Source organism: Chamaea fasciata, unplaced genomic scaffold, assembly GCF_029207755.1.
Source record: "Chamaea fasciata isolate MVZ Bird 193981 ecotype frontalis unplaced genomic scaffold, bChaFas1.0.hap1 SCAF_27, whole genome shotgun sequence".
In the NCBI taxonomy this organism is placed as follows: domain Eukaryota; kingdom Metazoa; phylum Chordata; class Aves; order Passeriformes; family Sylviidae; genus Chamaea; species Chamaea fasciata.
The window spans coordinates 1,571,634-1,595,397 of NW_027094112.1; the positions used below are offsets into that span (position 1 = coordinate 1,571,634).

Consider the following 23,764-nt stretch of genomic DNA (forward strand, 5'->3'; position numbering starts at 1 on the left):
AACACAAACCTCCGAGCACAGCTGGCATTCAGTCTCCGGCTGAACATCACACAGGGGGGTGAGCTCTGTGAAGAAGCCATTGTCACCTCTCAGCACCACTCCTTCAGCGTGAGCTGCCTCTCCAGAGCAAAGCACTGTTTCAAGCCAATCCCATACGGATCCACATGCCGAAGCGTGGCTGGAAGCTCTCGGTGCTCAGACAGGAGCCGGCTGTGCAGGAGCAGAGCTGCAGCGAGCAGACACCGCGTGGGGAGCGCTGGGCTGGGGATGGGCCGGAGGAGCCCGGAGCCCCCCGTCCCCCAGGAACGGGCCACGCCCGAGTGCGACACCTGCGAGGGGTCCGGGGGCAGCTCGGAGCTCCCACTGCCGCCTCTCCGGCACACACACACCCGCGACTGTTATCACAAATACAAACAACCATTAGTGTCAGCCGGGTGCTGCCCAGTGGGAAGTCCCGTCGGGGAAACAGTTGAGCCATGAGATGCCATCGAAGGAGACAACGATGCCTGGTTTACGACAGCTGCTGCGCGGCCTCTTTGGAGCAGAAACAGAATCAAAGCCAGATTAAAAATTAAATTAAAACAGAATTAAATTAGAAAAAAACACGTACAATTAAAAAATGTATTAAATTAGTATTATTATGTTTTATTATATATAAAAATATAGCATCCTATATTAAGAACATACAATATGCTACACAATATATAACATAAACATCATGATTAATACATTAATGTTACTAAAATGATGAACAATTATTATAAACATTATTAATGTTTAATCAAAACGACGGTGAACCAGAATTAAATAATTTGAAGAATTAAAGCAGGGATTGCCCGGCGGCCCGGCCCCGCTCACCCTCACACCACGGCGCTCGGCCGATCCTGCTGCACGGCAGGATAGGGACCGGGACCAGCCGGGCACCCCCCGTGTCGTCCACCACCCCCCCCCCCCCCCCCCCCGATCCCGCGCTTGGCACCCGAGGATCCCCGGGAATACCGGGACAGTCCGAGACCCTGGCCCCGCGCACCCCGCCACACTGACCAATCGCCGCAGCTCTCTCGATGACTGTCAGCAGGACGCCCCGCCCCTCACCGCCACACCAATGGGCGTGTCGTTCCGTGACGCGACCGTCAGTGCCTTGAGCGGCGGGCGGAATAACCAATGGAAAGCCGGAGTCGCTTAGGGGGCGTGGCCTCTCAGCCTTCGAGGCCCCGCCCCTGCGCGCCGCGGCGCCTGCGCTGCGCCGCCCCCTGGCGGCCGCGGGGAGGGCCTGTCGGTCGGCGCTGCGGCAACATGGCGGGGCGGGTAAGTGGGGGGGACACGGAGCGGTCGCTGTCGCCTATCCCCGGCTCCTTCCTCCGCTCCTGCTCCTTCCTGCGCCTCCGCGGCTTCGGGAGCCTCTCGCAGCCCCGCTGCCGGGAGGCCGTGCAGCCCTGGGGGGTCCCCCGGCAGTGCTGTGAGGTTGTGGTGACCCCCTCACCCCCGGCGGTGTGGGGGTTCCTGGCGGTCCTGTGGGGCTGTGGAGACCCCCCAGTGGTGCGGGGGGCTGGGGGTGACCCCTCTCCCGGTGTTCCCCGGCGGGTTCGAGAGGCTGAGGTGGCCTCTTGGTGATGTGGCATGTGGGACAGGACTGGGGTTCCTTCAAGAGCCGGGGCAGGGGTGACCCGTCTCTCCCTGGGGCAGGATTTTAGGGTCCCCCAGGGGTGCTGTGAGACCCGGCTGGCCCCCTGGCAGTGTGGGGTGTGGGACAGGGCTGGGGGTTCCCTCAGGAGCACTGTGAGTCCGGGGTGACCCCTCTCTATATGTGAGGCAGGATTTAGGGTTCCCTAAGGGTGCCGTGAGGTTGCAGTGGCCTTTCGGGGCGCCGAGCTGGATTTCTGGGGTTTCCTGTGGGTGCTCGGAGGCTGTGGTGACCCCTTGGTGCTGTGGGATGAGCGTCGAGGGCTCCCTCAGGAGTTGGGGTGCTGCCTCTCCCTGTGGTGTGGGGCAGGACTGTGGGCTCTCCTGGCGGTGCAGTGAAGGCCAGAGGTGTGAGGATTTGGGATGCCCCGGGGGCTGTGAAGCTCTGGTGACCCCTCTCCCTGTGGGTTGGGACCTTTAGGGGTGCTGTGGCAGGGGGTGATCCTTTGGTGCTCTGGGATGGGGGGCAGAACTGTGGGATTTCCTGAGGGGCCTCTGTCTCCATGGGGTGTGCAGCAAGATTTTAGGGTCCACTAAAGGGGATGTGAGGCTATGGTGATCCCTTGGTGCCGTGGGATACGGGGAGATTTTCTCCTGTGGGATCCAGCCAGGTTCTGTTTTGTAATGTGGGTCCACCTTTTGTTGTTTGGAAACACCTTAAGGGTTTTATTCTGTATTAATTTAAAAAATAAAAAATCCCTTATTAGTGATAGATCACATCAGTAAGTGACCACAAAAGCTTTAAAATATGAAGGAGCAGCCTCATCTGTGAAATCCCCTCTTTTTTCGGGTGTCCAGGTGCTGCAGGATGTGTTTGGGTTGCTCTGCTCTTTGCCAAGAGCTCAGTCATGCTTTGCTGGGTGTCAGCCTGGGAAAGTCACATTTTTCCTTAGTGCTGGAATCTTGTCCCTAGGCCAAGTAATTCAGTGGCTGAAATGCTGGGGAATTGGTTTTCTGAGTGTTTTCTGCGTCGTGCTGGGCTGGTAGATGGAGGGTAGCTGGTGCAATGCTGTGATGCAGAGCTGGGGTGAGAAATCTGGCCCAGTGACGTGCTGTGCATCACAGGTGCTCCAGTGCCACCCCTGAAATGTGCTGAGTAATGGAGAAAACCTCCAAGTTTTGTGGTCTGTCTCTCGTTAAGAGATTTTCCTCTGTCCCTGCTCCAGATTCCTGGTCTCACCTTCTTCCTTGCACCTTTTTTCCTTCATCTCACCCTTCGCACTAACCCAGGGAAATCTGTGAGCCTTGACTGGCTTTTTTTTATTTCAGCTTTCTGTTGCTCAGAGCAGGAGCCCAGTGCTCTGGTCAGTGATGAGATGGTTTTACCCACCCTGGACGTGGTTCTGAGACTCCCTGGGCCTAAAGCTGCCTGGCTGCAGTGGTCCTGCCTTGTCCCTGCTCCTCTGAGCCCTCCCAGCTGTGTCCTCAGGGAACACCCTGGTGCCTTCTCTGAGTGCTGGGATTGGTGACTGGGGATGTGGGGAGGAAGGAGAAGGATCAACCTCAACTTTATTCTTCTGCTTTGAGCTTTTCTGCTACGAAAACCCTGAGAAAATGTGTCTTTATTTGACCAGCTTGGAAGCCTGGTGAAGGATAGAGGGATTTATGTGAATTTAAAGGAAAGATTGATGCTTAGTTGCCTCCTCAGCTGGCAGTTGGATGGGTGATGCTCTCCTTGGGTTATCAGGAAGCTTCTTAGTATTCAGTGTTTTCATGCTTTGCCTGCAGATGCAGTTGTTGCAGAATTACCAGCTTTATTTAGTGCTGGGAAGAGAGTCCTTGAGCTGAGTGTTCCATCTCACTATTCCAGGCTGGGTCTGATCCTTGGATTGCTTTCCGTGTGAGCCCCCAAGGGAGCTGTGTGCTCCTTCCAGCTGGCCCGTGGGCCAGCAGCAGTGCTGGGGAGGGTGAGGAGCAGGGGAGCAGCAGCGGTGCCCTCGGGCTGTGGCACCGGAGCTGTGTCGGGGTAAACACGGAACACTTGTGGGAGGGTGGGGGTGTGTGATATCTCCAGGCGCGACAGGTGAGGCTGATGCTGGAACGCAGGTGCTGCTCTGTTGTCAGCGTTTTTAACAGGTGCTTCAACCTGCAGGATGGGAAGAGGAGCTTCAGTGACTCCTCCTGCCCTGCAAATCTGTTCTGCAATGCCGTTTAGAGCTTAATCTCTTTTATTGGACTCGTGTGGTTTGATTTGTGCACGTACATTCTCGCAGGGAGAAATGAATGGCTGTCCTGATGTACGAGAGAGACAAAATATTTAAACTTCTAGTAACATTTTGAATAATTCAGGTGAATGATAAAGCCAAATCTGATTAAATGTGTGATGCTGTTTCAGGTGTGTTACTCTGCTCCCCTAATTGCACTGGGTCTCTCCATGGCAAGGAAGAGATGGTGATTAGCAGTGATTGAAGTTTACAGGAAAAACAGTTTATGATGATTAGAAATAATGGCTGTTTCTGTAATAATTTATTCTGTATCTCTGCATGGGGATCATTAGGCACGCAGGCAGAGCAGTGAGGCATCTGCAGGAGAGGGAATGGTGGGAAGCTGCTCTGCCTGTAGCTGGTCATGGACCTCTTGTACCAAGTGGCCCCCTGGAAGTTCACTGGTGCTGTCTGTAACTAATTGATTTGAACTACATCAGGAATTAGTTCCCAAAGAGATCTAGAAAGGCCAGATCCCTCGTTCCAGTGAGGTCAAGCTGTGGATCCAGCACAGGCTGCATTTCTGCCCCTGTGTGCACAGGCTGGAGGGCTCCATGGGACTGGGCTGGGGCAGGAGCAGGTCGGTGCTGCTGGCTCCTCTGGCAGCAGAGCTGCACGTGCCCTCTGTGTGCAGGGTGCTCGTGTGGGTGTTGGTGAGGCTCCCTCAGCAGAGACACTGGTGTGGTTTTCCTGAAGGAATATGAGTTTTGTGATAGCTGAACTTGTGTAGCCGTTCATGGTTAGAAATAATGGCTGTTTTAGGGGGTGTCCCTGGTGTAACACACCCATCTTTGTTCCTCTGCTCTTTGTTGCCTTTAGCCCAGTGAGAGCAGACTCTGCCCTGTTGGCTCCTCAGTAGAAGTTCCCTTTGTGTTGGGTTGGGAATGGTTTTGGGTCACTCAGGTGCTGGATGGTGTCTGACCCTGCAGAGTGGGGCTGTCACTCCTCCTGAGAGCCTGAGGCTGAGCACAGGGTCCTGCTGGCATCTGGTGACACCAGGGGTGGGAAGGTGGTGAAGGACAGGCTGAGTCCCTTGGTGTTCTGTGCTGCCAAAGGCACTGCTGGCCTAACCCTGCTCTCTTGTGCTTCCTGCAGCCAGCACAGGATCCCAGAATGGTTTGGGTTGGGAGGGACCTTAAACCCACCCAGTGCCACCCCTGACATGGGCAGGGGCACCTCCCACTGTCCCAGGCTGCTCCAAGCCCCATCCAGCCTGGCCTTGGATACTTCCAGGGATCCAGGGGCAGCCACAGCTGCTCTGGGCACCCTGTGCCAGGGCCTCCCCACCCTCCCAGGAAACAATTCCTTCTTTGCATGGGCACCCTGTGCCAGGGCCTCCCCACCCTCCCAGGAAACAATTCCTTCTTTGCATTTAATCCGTATAATATACCTGAAACAGCACTAGGCAATTCATAACATTTGGCTTATTATTTGCGTGAATTATTTAGAAGTATCTAAAGCGTAGACAGTGTGGTTTTAGGTTGGGTGGTTTGCTAGGAACTTTGAAATAATGGGGGCTGGGCTCTATGTTTATGGGTTAAAGCTGTAAGGTGATTTCTGATAACATATGGAACCAGCCTTCAGAGATGCAGGCGTTGTCAGGCAACTAAAGAAACGTTTATGAATCAACTTAGTTCCTTCTTGCAGCCTGGTACTGTTCCTGCTATCGTCACTCAGTTTTTTTTAGTACTTCCTAGTGTGTAATATGATGAAATGGGTTTCTAGCAAGGTTTCAGGGGAATGGGAGAAAACTCGATATGAATCTCTGTTTCTGTGATCACTTCTGCAACCTCATTACTGTCCCGTGAAATCATCACAAATCAGCTTGTGGGCTGCTTTCAGGACTTCTGCCTTGCTGAATTATTTAAAATAAAGGCACATGATTTGTTAAAAACTCTAGAATTATTTAGAATACAATTCTGATGACTGTGTGAATTTGTGTGGGATATCTGGCCCTTTCATCTTTGGTTAATTTGTTGCTTGGCTCAGTGTTGCAGAAACTTCGTGTGTCCTAAGCTTGTGCTTAAAAAGTCACTGCCAAAGGGAGAGTCAGTGCTGCCTCTCCATCTCCAGTTTTTGGGGCGCTGGTGTGTCACACCTCTTCTATTACGTCGACCTGCTAGAATAATTAAACTTTGGGAATAATTTTCATAGGAAAATGTCTTTTTAAAAAATCAGAGAATCCTTTTGAGGATCACTTAAAGTGTGAATTTCTTAAGTATTACTTTTAATTTTTTTTCCTCCAGAGGACAGCAAGATCTTCTCTTTTCCTCTCCAGTTCTGGGTTCTGTGCCTCAGACCACAGAGGTCAGTTAGGAGAAGACCCTGAGGCTCAGGATAAACCCTGACTGAATATGGAAGAAGTTCTGGCATAAAATCAAATCTGCGTGAGTCCACAGAAAAGTAATCCCTGGCACTTCCATTTTGCTGAATTACCCCTTAGGCAGGATGTAGTTTCAGTGCAGTGAAATTACCACTGATTCCTTTTTTTTTGACATGGAAACAACTAAAATGTAGGTCCCCATGTCATGGAGTGATCTTTTTTTGATCCAGGGTTGGTGGACATGTTCAGGAGCCCTCACAAGTGCGGCAGGGGATGAGCTTTAGGGAAGCTGGTGCAGTGACACCCCTGAGCAGTGGGACAGAGACCTTGGGAATGGAGTGGCTTTGGGAAGGATGAGGTTCAGCCTGGGGGCTCTGCACGATGTGTTCAGGTTGCTGCCTCACATCAGGGAGGTTGTCGGGCAGAGACCGGAGTTTTGTGATGGAACACCCATATTGACCATCTCCAGAAGGTTTTCAGACCCCCAGGAATTGGAGAGCTGTGCTGGAGAAGGTCTGTGAACAGAAAAACCCAACCAAGAAACCCAGTTGTTAAAATTATTGGAAGAGCTTCTGGTGCAGTGCCCTGGAACTATGTCTGAGGCAGCTGATTGTGCTGCTGCTCACAAACCAAGGCTGGGAATGCACTTCCTCAGGCACTGCTGCCCTGCTGCTCTGCTCCTTCCTGTGCAGGCATATCCTGCCTTCAGGGAGGTCAAAGGATTGAAGTATGAAAAGATTTAACACGTTTCTCTGCTCTCCTGGGACGCAATAAAGCAATGACCTTCTATCAAAAGATCTGGAGTAATTGATGCCCTGGAGTTGTGTCATGTGCTTTTTCTGTAAAAATAGAGCAATACTTGCAAGCTGCTGCATCTTAAACTGCTGATGTTGGGGTGGTGGTTGGTGCATCAGAGTCGTGGGAAGTTCAGTGCCAGGTGCTGCCCTGTGTCACTGCTGGCCTGTAAATCCTCAGGGACAGCAGCACCCTGGGCTTTCACAGGGCAGATTCCAAGGGGGATATTTTTAACGTTAACATATAGTCACATTGTCCCTGTTGCCATAGGGTGACTTTTCTAAATAAATGGGATGAAATTTGCGTCCATGAGGTGTCCTCACTGCTCACGTGAAAAAATCCTGTGACCTGCATCCCAGGCCCACAACTTACTCTGGTGGGGTGGTGGTTCATTCCTTTGGCATTTTTTAAAGAGGTTTAGATGCAAGGCAACAAGCAACAGTTCCCTGTAATTAAATTGTTGATCATCCTGACTTGAGAAAGGAATGTGAGGCAACATCCACTCAAAAAATGGATGTGTTAATTAAAGTGCACATATCCTGGGTCATTATTGCTTAATAGGAAGATGGAGCTGCTGTTCCTGCCGGGCTGTCAGAGAGCAGCTCCCTGGTTCTGTGGCACAGCAGGTCAGGTTCACGCGTATTTCCTAAAATCACTTACTGATCCTGTTGTGAGGAGCTGATGTGGAGAAGGACATCTTTGGGCAGAGCAACCTGTGTAATTCGACTGTAAATGCTCTGCTTGGAGCAGCTCTCCTTTAGCACTCTTGTTTCTCCTGCTCTGTTGGGTCAGGCAGACCCTTTTTTCTTGGGACTTCAAATTGTATTTCTGGTGATGTTGGCAAATACTGGCAATAGCAGAGCCGGATTCCCAAAGCTGTGAGCGCCTCGTTACCTGCGGGTAAACAACGTTGGGGTGCCAGAGCCAGCCCTGCGGATGTGAGTTCATTTGAACTTTGCAAACAAAGGGAAGCAGCAGTGAAAGCCAGTATCCTTTAACTGGGGGAGAGGCCCTTCTGCCCTGATGGAGTGGTTCTGGATGGGCAGTAATTTCCGGCTTCAGGGCTGCTCTCAGAGAGAGAAACTGGGAAATGTGTTGAGTGTTAGATGAAGAGTGCCCTGTGAAGAGTGTCTGGTGTCTCCTGCTGCCTGTCCCTGCTGGGGGACAGCTCTTGGCCAGGCAAGGATGTTACTGCTGCTGCGGGCAGGCAATGCAGGGAGAACATTCCCTGCTTAATTTCCAGCCCTGGGTGATGCTGGAGGTGCTGCTGGGAGCTCTTCCCTCTCTCCTCCTCTGAGCTGTTTGGGTTTCTGCGGTGTAGGGGTGGCCTGGCACAGCACGATCACGGGAGGTGATTCAGAGCGTGGGAGTGGCTGGGGGGCTGGGAAGGAGGGATCCATCTCATCCAGGCTTCTCTGGACTCTGCTGAGGCTGCCTTGGTGGCAGCTCGCTCAGTGTTCCCTGGCTTTGTCAAAAATGGGATTATTAGTTCTGAGATTTTAGCTTCCCAATGTGTTCCTCTTTATTAGGAGAAGAAAATAGGTATTTCTGAGTTCGTTGTTGAGAGAGAGTGCAGCTCCTTTCTGAAGAGAATAAAAGCTTCCAGCAAACAAATAGAGGTCATGTGGAACAGGTGTAATGGCCAGGCCTGAGCGGGGAGTCAGGGCTGTGTGTTCCAGGGACAGCAGCTTATCCTGCCAGCACAGCCACTGCAGGTCTGGCAAGGCCTGTCTGGCCAGGCCTGCTGGTCCAAAAAGTTCCTTGTAGTTTGATCTCCTCTTGTGGCTGTGGAAATAAGGAAGCTTTTTTTTTTTTTTTTTTTTTTTTTTTTTTTTTTTTTTTTTTTGTCCAGATGTCCAGAAAAACCCTTTGCAAGCTACTGAACTTCCTTAATGAATTGTTAAAATTATTTGGAACCACAGCATTTAGGACAACTTGTGTTCCTGAGTCTGGTCCCTGGTGGTGACAGCATGTTGTCATTCCTTCTATGAACATTACAGAGTTGTTCTTTAGAAGAGCCTTGGGTTTGACTTTACTGTTTCCCCCGTCACAGAGCCAGCTTCCCCTCCAGGTCAGGAATCCACTCTTACCTGCCAGCCAGGAGCTCTGCTGGTGTTGCTGTTGGATGCCCATTTCTTGTGTCCTTCAGTGCTGAGTTGTTGTTCAGCTCTGTGGTGTGTTACGGGTGTAGAGTGCAGGCCCAGTCCTTGGGCTTCCCTCTGCTGGGAGCTTGCTTGGTGCTGAGCCAGCTCTGCACCTCATCCTCCTGCTCCTCATCCTCCTCTGGAGCTGCTGGCTGTCCCCTGTGTGCAGCCAGAGGTGTGATGTCCGCCTCGGGTCCTGGTGTCCCTTGCATCTAGAGATAAAGGCAGAGCTTTGTGCGTGTGTTTTCTGTCAGGAGCACACTCCTGGATAATGTGTAGGATCTGTGATTCATCATGTCAGTTCCCTGTTTATCTTCAGAGCTCCTTTGACATCATAATTCTTCCTGTCAGCATTCAAACTTCACTTTCTTGGCAGACTCGTGTTGGTGAGTGTTTGATTTGGAGTCAGTCGTGGTTCCACCAACCCACAGAGCTCTGCTCGGGCTCTAGGGGGTGTGGACTGTACTGTTTCCCAGGAATTAGCCCTGCACAGGTGGTTCTCTGCCCTCTTTGGGTGATGAGGCTCTGGGCTCAGAGAGACTTGGGTGCCCAACAGCTGTGGCAGGAAAGCTTGGGTGTTTTTGGGGCAGGGATCCCCATCTCAGTGCAGCTGGCAGTGGGCTTTGCTGGGGATATGGAAATGGCTGGTACCCAGAGTTGTCACGTTTCCTAACACTCCTCTGCCAGCACCTGTGTGCCAGAAATTCCATCTCTGTGCACCTGCATATACATGGGATGTGTATCTGTGTTTGTTTTACCCAAAGGAGAATTTTAAACATACAATACTTGTACAATATTTGTGTTGTGCAAACCACGTGAGAGCAGGGCACAGAAACAAACCTGCCTCGGCTTTAGAGGCCGTTTCATTATCTCTTGCTCAGCATTAGGAAAGGAGATGAGTTCAGATGTGTTGGATGAGGAGGATCTCTGCCTTAGCACTTAATGTTTCCTCTCTTCTCAGTCCCAGCTGTCAGCAGTGCACTTCAGCCACCACCTTATCTCTGGGGGGAGTAACATGTTTTACCTTGGCTTCCCCTTCCATCAGCCTTAATGATTCACAGGGGGTGAACTGACCAAACACCAAAGGTGTGTTTTATGTATATGTGAAAATATCCAAATAGCAGCGCCACTTTCTGAGCCTTGGCAGGGCTTTGGACTGGATGATCTCCAGAGGGCCCTTCCAACCCCAGCTATTCTGTGATTTTGTGGAAATGTGAGTTTCTTATTTTCTGTGGAGGAAAATGAGTCCTTGCAGCTTTGGAAAAAAAAAAATCTCTGAAAGATCAGATGTTAGGGTGATTGTTTCTGCTATGGAGCTGTTTGTTCTTCAGGGCAACTTTTCTCTGTAAAAGTAAACTATGCCAGCATCATTGAACCTCCTGGGTTTTGAGGCAACATTACTGCTTTGTCACAAACCCAGGGGTAGGGTCCTTCACGTTTGTCTCTGAGAGTGAGATTTTTCAGTGCATCATATGGTCTTGTTTTCCTCTGGGCAAACAGGAGGAATGCAGGAACAGGCCTGGGGTTAACAGCAGGTGCTGCCTGGCTGATGCTGGATGCTGTAGCTGGGAATACTTCAGCAGTGTGCAGTCACCTCCTTAGGACTGGGCTGTCCTTGGACTCTCCTCTTTGCATAAACCAGAACAACACCTGGAGGCAGGGAAGAGTCTTTTGCCTAATTTAACCCTAATTTGCCTTCTTTAAGCCAAATCTATCTGTGCTGTGGACATGGGTGTAACAGCAGCCTGTGAGGGTGTGTGGGTCACCTCCAGCCTGGCAGTGCCAGGGGGTGGCTGCAGCAGGTGGCATCTGCTGTCACCTGCAGGAGCTTGCTCTCTGCTTTGTTAGGGCTGTCAGTAACCTGCCAGTTTGCTTAAGGTTATTTTGTATAAATCTACTTTGGATGATTCCTAGGAATACTCACAAGGATTTTTGTGCCCCTGTACCCTGATGTGGTGTGTTAGTGCTGGCAGTGGGTGTGAGATGGCAGAGAGGGAAGAGGGGCACGCTCTGGGAGTCCTTGTGCTGCTGTCCTGGGTAACTGGAACCCAAAATGCAAGAGCTTAAAGTGTTCCTGACAGCAGCACCACTGGCATATGCCAGCCATGTGTTCCAGCCCTGGACTGCTGCATTTGTGCCAGGAGAGCTTCCTCAGGGGCAGCCTGTGCCTGTGTCCTGGCTGTGACAGCTTGACAGAGACAAGGATCTGTCCTTGGGAGCAGCAGGGATATGAGCTCTGCAGGGAGGGCAGGTAAGAGGAAGCCCCTGCAGCTCCCCACAGCAGTGTGTTCCTCCTTCCTGCCTGGGTGATTTCCAGTTTAAATCGTCACCTCTTCCATGACCACATTTCCTCAAGTTGTCCCTTGCACCCTTGTGGAACTCCGTGCCCGGGAGTGACACTCCTGTCTTGCAGCTGTGTGATGTTAAAACCTTTTCAGAATATAGATAATGTTGTGAAGATCTGCAAAATCATGGAGCTTGAGGAGGGTGTGTAGTGGAGGGCTGGGAGCAGAGATGCTGCCTGGGCTGTTGGTCCTTGCCAGGGAGAAATGAGCTCCTGCCAAACTCCAGGAGGAGGAGGAGGGCTCTGGGATGGTTGGCACTGCTGCTGCTGCTGCTGCTGTTGCTGCTGCTGCTGCTGCTGCAGCCACGTTATTTCATGTGTCAGACACTCAAGGCTGTTCTGCCATCATCTCTCCTCTGCTGCAGAGCTTGCAGCTGTTGCTGGGTTTGGAATGCATTCCCTGCTATTCCTGCATTTCCTAAAGCTCTGTGTTCCCAGGGCAGACAGGAGTGGCAGCTTGGCCGGGCGCTGGCTGCGTGTAGGAAGCAGTTTGTCACTGAGGATTAAAAATGCAGTTGAGGACTAGTGCTGTAAAAAGGTTTAATCCAGGAGCTCCGTGTCCACTTTTCTCCAGAAATATCCCCTGTAATGCCTTTTATCAGGGCATGTCCTTCACAAAACCGTGCCCTTCAGATGGGAGAAGTGATAAAATGGTGAATGTTTGCTGTGCAGTGCCCCAAGCCAAGTGGCCTCAGCAGACACGTTGTGTATCTCATAAATTCACTGATGTCATATATTTTATTACAAGAACATTTAAGTCTTTTATTACACTCAGCATTAGGTAGATAAATCTGCTTCAGGCCTGAAAATGGAATCTTTTTTGGTTGTCACATATGTTAAGGCCAATTAAGCATTTTTGGTTGAAATAATGAGTTAGTCCTTTTCTAAATAGTGAGTATATGAGACAAATCCTGTTGTGCCAGAAAAGTTGATCTGAACTTCAGGGCAGGCTGGCTGCAGGCCACACTGGGAGGGGAATTTCTCTGATTCTTATCCCAGAGGGGCTGGGGGAGGAAGGCTGAGCAGGGCAGTAACTCCTGGGAAATGATTTAGATGTGTGTGTTGGGATCAGTGGGTTTCCTGTGCTTGCTGCTGGGATTTGAGGGTGTTTTAAGAGAAAATCCCTTCTGAATTACTTTTAGCAATAGGTTGATGCTGTCAAACGGTTTCTGTTGCGCTGCCTGTAAATTTGTATCTGGCAGAGGTAGCTGTGCTTTCATTCTCAAAATGACACCTTGGGGGGCAAGTTTAGCTTTTCCCAAAATGAAATTTTTTCAGTCCATAGCTAATGGTAGAAACATCCTCCCTTTCTCCACTTCTGGAGGCATTTTCATCCAATTTCATTGTTCAGCCATTGTTTTGTGGTCTAACTCTGCAGGAGCAGGTGGGGTGAGGGTGTAGGAGAGGACTGTGGTCCCTGTGCTGTGTCCCTCCCCCCGTGCTCCATCCTGCCCTATGATGGGGATGGGCAGCTTGGGCTGGGAGTGCTGCTAATTTGGTTTTTAATTGCTGATTGATGAGTAACAGTGGAAGAGACAAAAATGAACGGATACTCCTGAAAAAGGATTGGTCCTCTGACATTAGAGAATAAAAAGAGGGGGAGGACTCCCCCACGAAATTTGTTGCAGTATTTTTTCATACTGATAAGCTGGAATTAACTATTTTACCTAGTTTTCTTCTGTGTGTTACAGATCTGGGATGTTTCCTATAGAGTGGAAAATATTCACGAGATGTTTCTTTTGAGAAGTGATACCAAGGGATTGTGAGGTTGGATAGCAGCTGGTTGAGGTTAAACCTTCCTCTGGACTCTCAGTGCTGCCCTGTACTGCACTGGGTGAAGGGGTTTATGCAGAATGGATATGCTGAAATTCCAGTTTTATGTTCAGGGAAGAGGGAAGGTCACACCTTTATCCCTCCCTTTCTCCCCACATGGGCTCTGTGACCCAGCCCAGCACTATGAGACAGCGTTGTAGGGGAACTGCTCTGGCTCCAGGCTGCTTTCCCTTCACAGCTTTCAGAAAATCCCAGTGTCCTGTCACTGGGCAAGAAACACCTTCCAGGGAATGCTGCTTCCCTTGTGGCAGCATTTGGGGAAGCTTCACAAGTACCAGGGCTCACTTGCAGGTTGACAGTGTTTGCCTTGCAGGCTTTCCCCCAGGTACTTTAAAAGCATTTATGGAGGTAGGGTAGAAAATACAAAGTACATAATAGTCCCAAAATGCAGAGCTTTGGGATACAAGTACCTGTGACATGTGGAAATGTTTGGAGGAACCTGGAAGAGGAGCTTGTTGATACCAGTGGGCTCTGAGAACGTGCCAGGACTCAGGAGACTTGTTTTGTGCTTTGTGGTTTTGCAGAAGTTTTGAGGTTTGGCTTGGTAATGGAGGAATAGAATTTTATTTGACATTTTTTCCACCCCTCTTTTGTAGCCTATGCAAGCAGCGAGATGTCCCACTGATGAGCTGTCCTTAACCAACTGTGCTGTGGTGAACGAGAAGGACTTCCAGTCTGGGCAGTAAGTGTGCACTGTTGCTCTTTCGGCTTTTAGCCGAAAAGGAATTGTTTTCAAATTTTGGATGGAGGGGGGAATGACATTGTAGGTTTGGAAAGGTGAACACAGCAGTTTGGTTAACAAAACTTCTGTGTCTGTAGAGATCAGAACTTTCAATGTGGCTCTTTCTGGAAATGGGAAATGCTGGGAGAAGGTGACTCTGCTCTGAATGCCTTGAATGAATGCACTGCTGAATGAATGAATGAAATGCTCTGAAGCACTTCTTTCTTGGGAACTGCATCTGCTTAACTAATAGAATAATTATTTTAATAAAGTACTTCTTGTGATTTTTGGTTTTGCTGTTGTTCCTGTTACGTAGTGAGAATATTTGAACTATTTCAAAAATGTTTTTATCATTGTGTTGTGTGGGGCTTCTTCTCACTTTCACATCATACGGGAGTGCTGAGCAGAGCCAGGAGAACTCTCTCTTGTTCTTGGGGTTTTCATGCACAAGAACAAAAGGGAGAAGCAGCCAGAGTGTGGGCACGGGTTGGGTTCTTTAATTGCAGTTCTGGGGTGGCTGATGGAACCTGACTCTGAGGTTTAGTTCTGTTAGGTGGAAAACACATGAATTTTTCAGCTCAGCCCAAACAGGAGGGTTTTGTATTACAAGAAGCCAATTCACATACTCAGATTCTTTGCTTTGCTGCAGCTTTAGGGAAGCTCTGACAGATTTTAGTATGGAGGTTGAAGACAGAAGTCATTAATTTCAGCTGAAAGTGCAGCACAAGGCAGAAGGGCTTGGGTTTGAAAAATGGGGAAAATGTTAAAGGAGATACTGAATGATATGCCCAGGCCTTATATAAAATACCTGCCCTATGTGAGCTCTGCTAAGGGTGGAGAGCACAGCAGGAATGCAGGGATGCATTTTGGGATGTGTTTGCATGTCTGTGCAGTCAGCTCTGCTGTCCTGGGGCCTGTCCTGGCTCTGGGGCAATGAACTGAACTGTGATTTCATGAGCCCAACTGGAGTATAAAATGCCAAAATCAAATAAAACCAGCCCCTAAACAAGCAGAACTTTTAGAGTCAGAAGCAGGCAGAAGTGTCTGCTTGGGCAGAAAAGTGCCCTGGTCTTCTCAAAGTAGGTTTTCTCCAGGTTGATTTTTTTCCAGAGTAATTGAGTTACAAAAATACCTGAACTGAGCATTGTACTTCATGCATTATAAAAACTTTAATTTCCTCCAATATCGATGTCCTGGAGGGACCCAGCTGCCAGACCTGCAGCCGGTTGTGCCGCTTTGGCTTCCAGAAGCCTCTCTCCTGGCATTTGTGGCAGCATGCAGGAAGCAGTGCCCCGGGATGTGCTGGCTCAGCAGGCTGGATGTGGTTCTGGCTGTTCCCGTTCCCCTGGGAGCTGTTTTTTTCTGGCAGTGGGTGCTCACACACCGGCAGCCTGTGTTTGGTGGGGAGCAGATGCTGCAGATGGCTGCAGTGTCAGATGGAGCATGGGCAGCTCCCGGGGTTGGGCACTGCTGGGGCTGGAGCTGGTGCTGCATTGCAGATCCCTGGAGCCAGCCCTGCCTGCAGCTCCCTGGCTTGAGTCCCTCACTGTTGGGATAGAAATCCCTCTGGGCCCCATCCACACAGGCCCAGGGGCGTTCGGAAATGTGAGGGCTGAATTAAAACCTTCGGTAAACTAAAATACATAAATCCACACAGACATGAGGTAGAAATGTAAGTTTAAATAAGTAGAGAATCTTTCTAGTGCCTTAAGCAAATAAGAAACTGTATTAGTTAGTAAAAAAAAAGCCCTAAAGCATAGTTAAAAGTTCAGTGGCATCACCTTTTACAAAGTTAACTAAGTTCTAGACATAATTAAAACATAATTTAGCCTTGCTAACATTCCTGGATAGAATAGGTAGAGGATGTACGTAGAATTTGTGTAAGAAATTACGACTGCTTTCACGCATCAATCTTAGGTTAGGATAGGTGCAACAAGACCGTGGTAAGATCATGTTTGTACCTGATAGGCTAAAAACAGAATAAAAACGAACTGCTTTGAGAATGCTTGAGCTCACGGAACACAGATTACAGATTACAGATGCTGTTTCTGCTGCTAAGGTGCTACCGCTTGTGCATGGGACTGGGGACTTTATGCTGGAAGGTGTTCTGCATAGTGGCACGAGCTGTGATAACTCTGCCTTCATGAGGCTGATTTAGCCATGCAAGAAAGGACTTCTGCTTTTACAGCTACCCAGCTTCTTTAGTCTTCAATGAAGACGTGCCGTGACCTCGACACCTCACCACAGCTGCCTGCTCGGGGGGGCTTCTGGTGAAACCTCCACAAAGGGCTCTGCTCTGTTTGCTGCTGGGGTGCAGACCTGGAGTTTGTCCTTGGATCAGGAGATGGTTTAAGCCCAGGGTGCTGCTGATCATCTGCTCACGCTTCACTCTGTGCAGCCCGTGAGCTGGGCAGGGATGAGTCAGTGCTCGGTGCTGCAGGAGTTCACACAAGGCCATGCGCTGTATGATCCCAATGCGTGGTGTGGAATGGTTTGTGGAGTGGCACCACCCTCAGTTCCTGTGTCCTGCTTCCACCTTGGGGACTCCTGGTGCTGTTTGGAGAGAGAAACCAGCTCTGAACACAGCCAGGCTGTGAGGGGACAGCAGTCAGTGCAGGCTGTCTCAGTGGCATGTTTTTGTTCATGTTAAGAACTGGTTGTTCCCTTTCACATGGGAAGCCCATCCCTCCTAGGCCAGTTTAGTTTTCTGAGGAGCCCTTGCTGAATGATTGCTGTGGGTTTCCAAACATGCACTGCATGGGATGAGATCCCTGTTGGCACCTCCACATGGATACCTGAGTCATCCCCTCCCTCACAGGAGCCCTGCTCGTGCTTCAGCAACAGAAAAACTGTTACACTCACAGGTTAATTCATGTCTGGTGGAGTTTCTCTGGGTTTGCTCAGCCTGGCCAGCAAACTTACCAGCAGTTTCCTGGGCCCAGTTTCGTGGAGCCCTTCCTAGGAGCTGGCATCACAGGGGTTGGACCTGACAGTTCCAGGCGAGGATTTACACACGGAATAGAGCAGCAATTCCGCCTGGGAGAGCTCTGGGAGCAGTCTGGCCCTGGTGAGTTGTTGTTCCTTTTGCTCGTGTGTAAGCAGAAGCTCTTAATGAGGTTGAGATTTCCCCCATGTGTCTCCATGAGCTCTCTGAGCTCTTTCCTGGTGAACATAAGTGTAGGAAAATGCATTTCATGTTTCTGCTGCTATAATACTTACAGCTTGTTGGAAGCAGCCTGCTCCTGCTGTCTTTGAGAAGAAACATGGTTGTTCCTGTGCCTTATGCAGATTTTTATCACAGAACCTGTCAGGATTTGACCTTTCCTAGTATTTTCTTTCAGAAAGCTGATTTTTTTTTTAAATTTTTTCGTTTTTCCTCTTTATTTTTTCTTCCTGGCATCTATTTTTCTGTTGTCAAGATCTGCTGTCTTTCTGCTTTGCTGGAGATGTTTTTGGTGAACAGAATGCTCCAGCATAGTAATTGGTATCAAATCTTTGTGGATACTTCTCCGCAGTATTTTTTATCAGGTATTTTCATTTTCTTGCATTTTGGGTTTTTGAAGTGAAGCCCAGCAGTGATGGAGCTTGTTTCTTCCTGCAGAGATGCTGAATCTCTACGTGTTGAAGTCGCTGTTGCGTGCAGTGCTCAGGACCCATTTGGGGCTTTAAAAAGCTTTAATTTTAGGTCTTTTCTCATGTCATGAGCTACTTCCAGTCAGGTGTTAGTTGTCATCAGGTGCATTTTGTGGTGAAGTATTTCAGAATTGTAGCTGGAACTTGTTTGAGCATGTTTCTCTCATACTCTGCAGTGTCACAGCTTCCTTTCCAGTTGGTTGTGTGTCGATACTAATTTGGATTACTCAGGGTGATACTGTGCTGGGAAACTCCTGCTTTCAGTCCCGGCCTCCTGGGCAGTTCTGTGCTTTACCCAGTGCTCAGCTGGAAATGAGCTGTCTGTGGAGCTACCTTCCAGGTAGGATCACTGCCTGTTCCTGCTGCTGGTGCTCTCCCTAATCATGGAATAACTCCGTGGTTTGGGCTGCAAGAGGACCTTGTAGCCCATCCAGTTCCATCTCCTGCCATGGGCAAGGACACCTTCCACTACCCCAGGGTGCTCCAAGCTCTGTCCAGCCTGGCCTTGGACACTTCCAGGGATCCAGGGGCAGCCACAGCTGCTCTGGTCACCCTGTGCCAGTGCAGCCTGTTCCTGGCTAATGCACCCCAAGGGAATCTTACCCACCTTTGCTGCAGGGATGTACTGCTGGCTGTTGTTGAGCTCATTGTCCACCTGGTTCCCAGGGCTTCTTGGCCCCCAGTTGGGCCCCAGCCTGCACTGGTGCATGGGATTGTTCTCCCCGGGTGGAGGACTTTGCATTTTCCCTTATTGAGCTTGATTGGGATCTGTCGAGGTCCCTCTGAGCACACCCAGGAGTGTCCCCTGTGGACTGGCTGAGGAGTTCTGTCCCTTCAGCTGCTCAGGAATGAAGGGGTTAAATGGTTTTGGCCCCATGTGGACTTCTGGGGTCAACTCCTGCAGCGGGATTTGCACATCCCAGTGACCTCCTGCAGTGGGATTTACACATCCCAGTGACCTCCTGCAGTGGGATTTACACATCCCGGTGACCTCCTGCAGTGGGATTTGCACATCCCGGTGACCTCCTGCAGTGGGATTTACACATCCCGGTGACCTCCTGCAGTGGGATTTACACATCCCAGTGACCTCCTGCAGTGGGATTTGCACATCCGGTGACCTCCTGCAGTGGGATTTGCACATCCGGTGACCTCCTGCAGTGGGATTTACACATCCCAGTGACCTCCTGCAGTGGGATTTGCACATCCCAGTGACCTGCAGTGGGGTTTGCACATCCCAGTGACCTGCAGTGGGATTTGCACATCCCAGTGACCTGCAGTGGGATGTGATGCTGTTGGCTGCAGCCCCAAGTGCAGTTCAGCCTCCAGCCCCCTCCCTGCCCAGTGTGTACTGCAGCAGTGTCTGAGGATGGTTGTACCCTGTGTGGAAGGTTTGCTAATGTTGGGATAAATCCAGCTCTGACTTCAGCCCCAGGGCTCACCATTTCATTGGAGAAGGCTGTCGTGCTGGTCAGGATGGATTTTCCTTTGTAAATCCACGCTGCCCACTCCTAAATCCATGTTCAGGGTGACTCCCAGTCACTTTCTTGTGCTTTGATGTGTTTGGCTTCCTAGATTAGTTACTCCATCCCTTCCCTAGGGAGTAAGGTGAGGCTGACCAGCCTGTAATTCCTTGGATCCTCTTGGCTGAAGGCAGGGGTGACATCTGCTGTCTTCCAAGCTTCATAAACTTTCCCTGTCTGCCGTGCAGTACCAAGAAATGCCTTGTTATCTGTGTAACATTTGTATGGAACTTCATCTACACCAGGTTCCTGGATTTATGCCTGAGGCAGGAGGAGGAGGCAAGGGAAGGGTGTCCTGGCATCTGATGGGTGATCTTGGGTCAGAACCAGTGAGGACCCAGCTCAGAGTCTGCCTGAGCTGGGGGACTCTGTTGTCACTTTGGTGTGTTGAAAATGCTTCTGACCCTGCCAGGCCACCAAGTGCCAGCAGTGCCTGGGGGAGGTTTGCAGGTGACAGCTGGCCATGGCTCCTGGTTTGGGCTGCCATGGCTCCTGGTTTGGGCTGCCGTGGCTCCTGGTTTGGGCTACATTCCCTCTGATCTCCAAGGGCCATATGTTCCTTCCTGTCGTGTGGCTGGAGCTGTTCCGCACACAGGATGGAGCCAGGGCAGATCCTCATTTGGATGGTGCAGGATTGGCTGGGCATGTGCAACTGAAAGCCTGGGGAGCATATGTGCGTGGAAAACATGGACTGCACAGAGGGAGGAGGGCCAGGAGTGCAGGCCTTGGCTGCCAGCACAGCTCATCCTGACCGTGGGGTTGGGGAGGGGTAAAATCCCATGGAGCTGGTGCCCTGTGTACCCCAAGGGGGCTTACAGTGCCAGCAGCTGTGAGAGGAAGGTGAGGTAGGTGAACTCTGATTCCACCATCACCCTGCTGCCAGAGCACACAAATCCCAGCCTGCTTTGGTTTTGCTTTCTCATGCCAGCGAGCTGTCTGCCTGTCACATGATAAGAGCTATCAGGCATAGTCTGAGGAGAGCTAGAAGCAGCTTTTGAGTATCTTTGTTGCTGACAGCTTCGATTCTGAGCGTGACAGACAGGCACATGTCATGGCTGCTGCTGTGTCTGCTCCTGACTGCTTGTATTGCTCTGGTTTTGTGACTGTTCAGTGATGGAATCATAGAATCATTGAGGAAAAGGCCTCCCAGCCCATTGAGTCTGATCTGTGCCCAGTCCCCACCTTGTCACCAGCCCAGGGTGCTGAGTGCCATGTCCAGGCATTCCTTGGACACCTCCAGGGATGGGGACTCCAAACCTCCCTGGGCAGCCGCTTCCATGATGTTCATCCTGATGTTCAATCCAAACCTCCCCTGGCACATCTTGAGGCCATTTCCTCTCATCCTGTCCCTTGTTCCCTGGGGGCGGAGGCCAGCCCCCTCCCATCCTGGCTGCCCCCTCCTGTCAGGGCGTTGTGGAGAGTGAGAAGGTCCAGACTGAGCCCCCCAGCTCCCTCAGCCACTCCTGGTGCTCCAGAGCCTTCCCCATCTCCTTTCCCTTCCCTGGACACGTTCCAGCCCCTCAAAGTCTTCCTTGCAGTGAGGAGCCAGACCTGACCCGATTGCTCGAGGTGTGGCCTCAGCAGTGCCTGGCACAGGGGACAGTCCCTGCCCTGCTGCCCACACTATTTCTGACACAGGCCAGGTGCCCTGGGCCTTTTGGCCCACCTGGGCACACATCAGCTCCTGTTGAACTGCTGTTGATCAGCACCCCAGGTCCTTTCCCACAGGGCCACTTTCCAACACTGCTTCTGTTTTTTCAGCCACACAGATGCTGTCTGATCAAGATCAATTGGTCACTCGCGCCAGGAGGAACAGCCCCAGGGCCTGTGTGATTTTACTTTTTGTACAGATATTCCTCCCATTTTTTTCCTACTATCAGACTTCTAAACCACACACTCAGATCCCTGTATGGGCTTTGCATTTACTTCTTGTTAGCACCACAGCTGGGGATAGTGATGGTGTAGGGGTAAAATACTGATGCTTTGGTGTTAGTGCTTGAGGTGTGAAACCGGTGTTGATTTTTAGCTGTGGCAGCCTTGCTGTTTGTGGTCGTAGTTTGGTTCTCTCTCATTTGTACTGTGCAATCCTGAAGTAAAGGGCTACTGGGGGGATGTTAATATTAATTTTTGGTGCAAAGTCTTGCAGTTGGGCTTGTGAGATCACACTGTACCAGTGAGGGTGGTGGGCTCTGTCACCCTGCTGCGTGTCTGTGTCGGGCTGTGGCTCCAGTGCTTTTGGTTTTCCTGCATAGCCCCAGAGATAAGCTGGGTGTTCCTTTTGAGCTCTCACAGTGCTGGGAGCAATGCAAAACCCTCCTGGTACACATCAAAGTAAAATACTGATCTCTTTTCCAGACATGTTGTGGTGAAGACCTCTCCCAACCACAAATACATCTTCACGCTGAGAACCCACCCCTCGGTTGTCCCTGGCAGCATCGCCTTCAGCTTGCCCCAGGTATGGGATGGTTGGACTTTCTACTCTGCTACAGTATAAGCAAAATCTCTTTTGGGCTCAGGATTGAAGATAAGTTCTCTAATTGGAATAAATGCATGCTGCAAATTTGATTTCTGCCAGCAAAAGTTCAAGGAGACTTTCACTGCAACTGAAGTGACTGTGCTTATATTGCTTAGATATATCTTTAGTGCATGATGGCCTAAAGATACTGGAAAAGGTGTAATTTAACCTTTTAAAAATCCAGCAGAAATAAGCTATTTGAAAAAGAAAAGCCTAAGCAATATCTGCCCTTTTTTGGTCAATCTTTATTGTTCCCCATTTTCCCTTGACTTTAAAGGGTTTCTTTGGTGTGTTTGTCATTTTTAAGACCTGCCGGAAGTTTTATTGACTACATTCAGTCATTGTTTGTGTTTTTAGTTGAAAAATGCAATGAAATGCATTAAAAAACCCCAAACCCCTTTGTCTCCTCTTTCTTAATTAAGTCATCATCAGATGTTAAATGAAGGTTAGAATAAATAATGAATATAATTAACTTCTAAATTGAAAAATGAAGCTTGTAGCTTTTTACTGCTTACCCTGAGTCTCATGCCATGAACCTGCAGCAATCCTTGTCTCTGAGTGCTTTCATATCTCCCTGCCACTGACTGCTCCAAAGCCCAGTCTCTATGCTGCAAACACAGATTTTTTTTTTTCCTCAGCACATCTTGCACAAGCCCCCAGATGACATTTTGCCTTTTGGTGTGCTGCTGGAACTGGGTCTGTCCGGATGAGTGGGTGGGGGATGTTACCTTCACCAGTGTCTGGCTGTGGTTTGTGATGTCCAGAGTGCCCAGCAATGCCCAGCAGGAGATGTTTGTGTTGTTAAAATCTGTGCACTCAGGTCTAGGGTTGATTTTTGTATGGTGCAGTTGTTGGTGTGGAGCCAGGAGAGGCCATCTGCCAAGGGCTGAGGCCTGGTGCTCCCCTTGGAGAAGGGGCTGTGCAGGGAGTGGTGCAGCTTCTGGGAGGTGAATGCTTGGTTTATAGGGTTATAGAGCTGTTTGGGTTCTGTTTGGGTTGGAAGGGGCCTTTAAAGGCTCTCTGAACAGGGACATTTGCCACGAGACCAGTTCCTGTACAGCCCTTGTCCAGTACGACCTTGAATGTTCCCTGGAGCCTCTCTGGGCAACCTGGGCCAAGGTTTTACCAGTTTCACCATATGAAATGTCTGAATTCACCCTCTTTCAGTTTAAAGCCACTTCCCCTTTTTCTTTTGCTACAGTCCCCACTAAAACATCTGTCCCCTAAAAAAAGATTTAAGCCCACTCTGAGTATTGAAAGGCACAATGACATCCCCCAGAGCCTCCTCCAGGCTGAACAACCCCCATTCCCTCAGCCTGTGCCATAGCAGAGCTCCTTCAGCCCTCTGAGCATTGGGACATTCCTGATGCTGGCTTTTAATTCCCAGTGTTTCCCAGAGCCATGGATAGTTGCAGTCAGTCTCACACCAGCTGCGTGTTTGCTGTTGCTGTTCAGGGATGTCTGTGCTCTGGAGCCTCCACATCTGTTTTTGTACATTCACTATTCACGTGGAGCTCTTGACCCCCTTTATTCTGTGGTCCTCTTGACTCTTAACACTGAGAGCTGTGACAAATTTTGTATCCTGAGAGCCTAAAACATGAGCTGCTGCACAGTGGTGACAAACCTTTAGCAGAAACCAGCCAAGTGAGCGTGGGGACTGAGCTGTATCTCTTGCCACAGAGAAGATCCTGACAAATCTTCCCCCCAAGGGTGCTGGGCACTGCCCAGGCTCCCCAGGGAATGATCCAGCCCCGAGGCTGCCACAGGAGTGTTTGGACAGCGCTGCCAGGGATGCCCAGGGTGCGGTTGCTGGGGGGGTCTGTGCAGGGCCAGGGGCTGCACTGGAGGATCCTTGTGGGTCCTGTCCAGCTCAGGACATCCTGTGGGTATTGGGGAGGGTATAAAAGGGAAATGTTCACTCTGTAAGCAAAGTCATTGTGTTCCTTCTCCCAGACAAAAAGGCAAATACAAATGACCATAAACTACAGCTTTTCAGATGGATCTCCCCGGAGCTGTTTGTAACGACACCTACACGTGTCTGTGACTGGT

At 50.2% G+C, this 23,764-nt stretch overlaps 1 protein-coding gene across 2 annotated transcripts in view; it reads left to right on the top strand.

Annotated features, from left to right (window-relative positions):
• The first annotated feature begins 1,258 nt into the window (after positions 1 to 1,258).
• The window catches only part of NSF (N-ethylmaleimide sensitive factor, vesicle fusing ATPase), a 74,712-nt gene continuing 52,206 nt past the window's right edge, over positions 1,259 to 23,764 (top strand). For both annotated transcript variants that reach the window (XM_066205063.1, XM_066205064.1), the window contains exons 1-3: positions 1,259 to 1,308; positions 13,923 to 14,008; positions 21,556 to 21,655. In XM_066205063.1, coding sequence (XP_066061160.1) covers positions 1,297 to 1,308; positions 13,923 to 14,008; positions 21,556 to 21,655 — 198 coding nt within the window. In that variant the 5' untranslated portion in view covers positions 1,259 to 1,296. The remainder of the gene's footprint in view (positions 1,309 to 13,922; positions 14,009 to 21,555; positions 21,656 to 23,764) is intronic.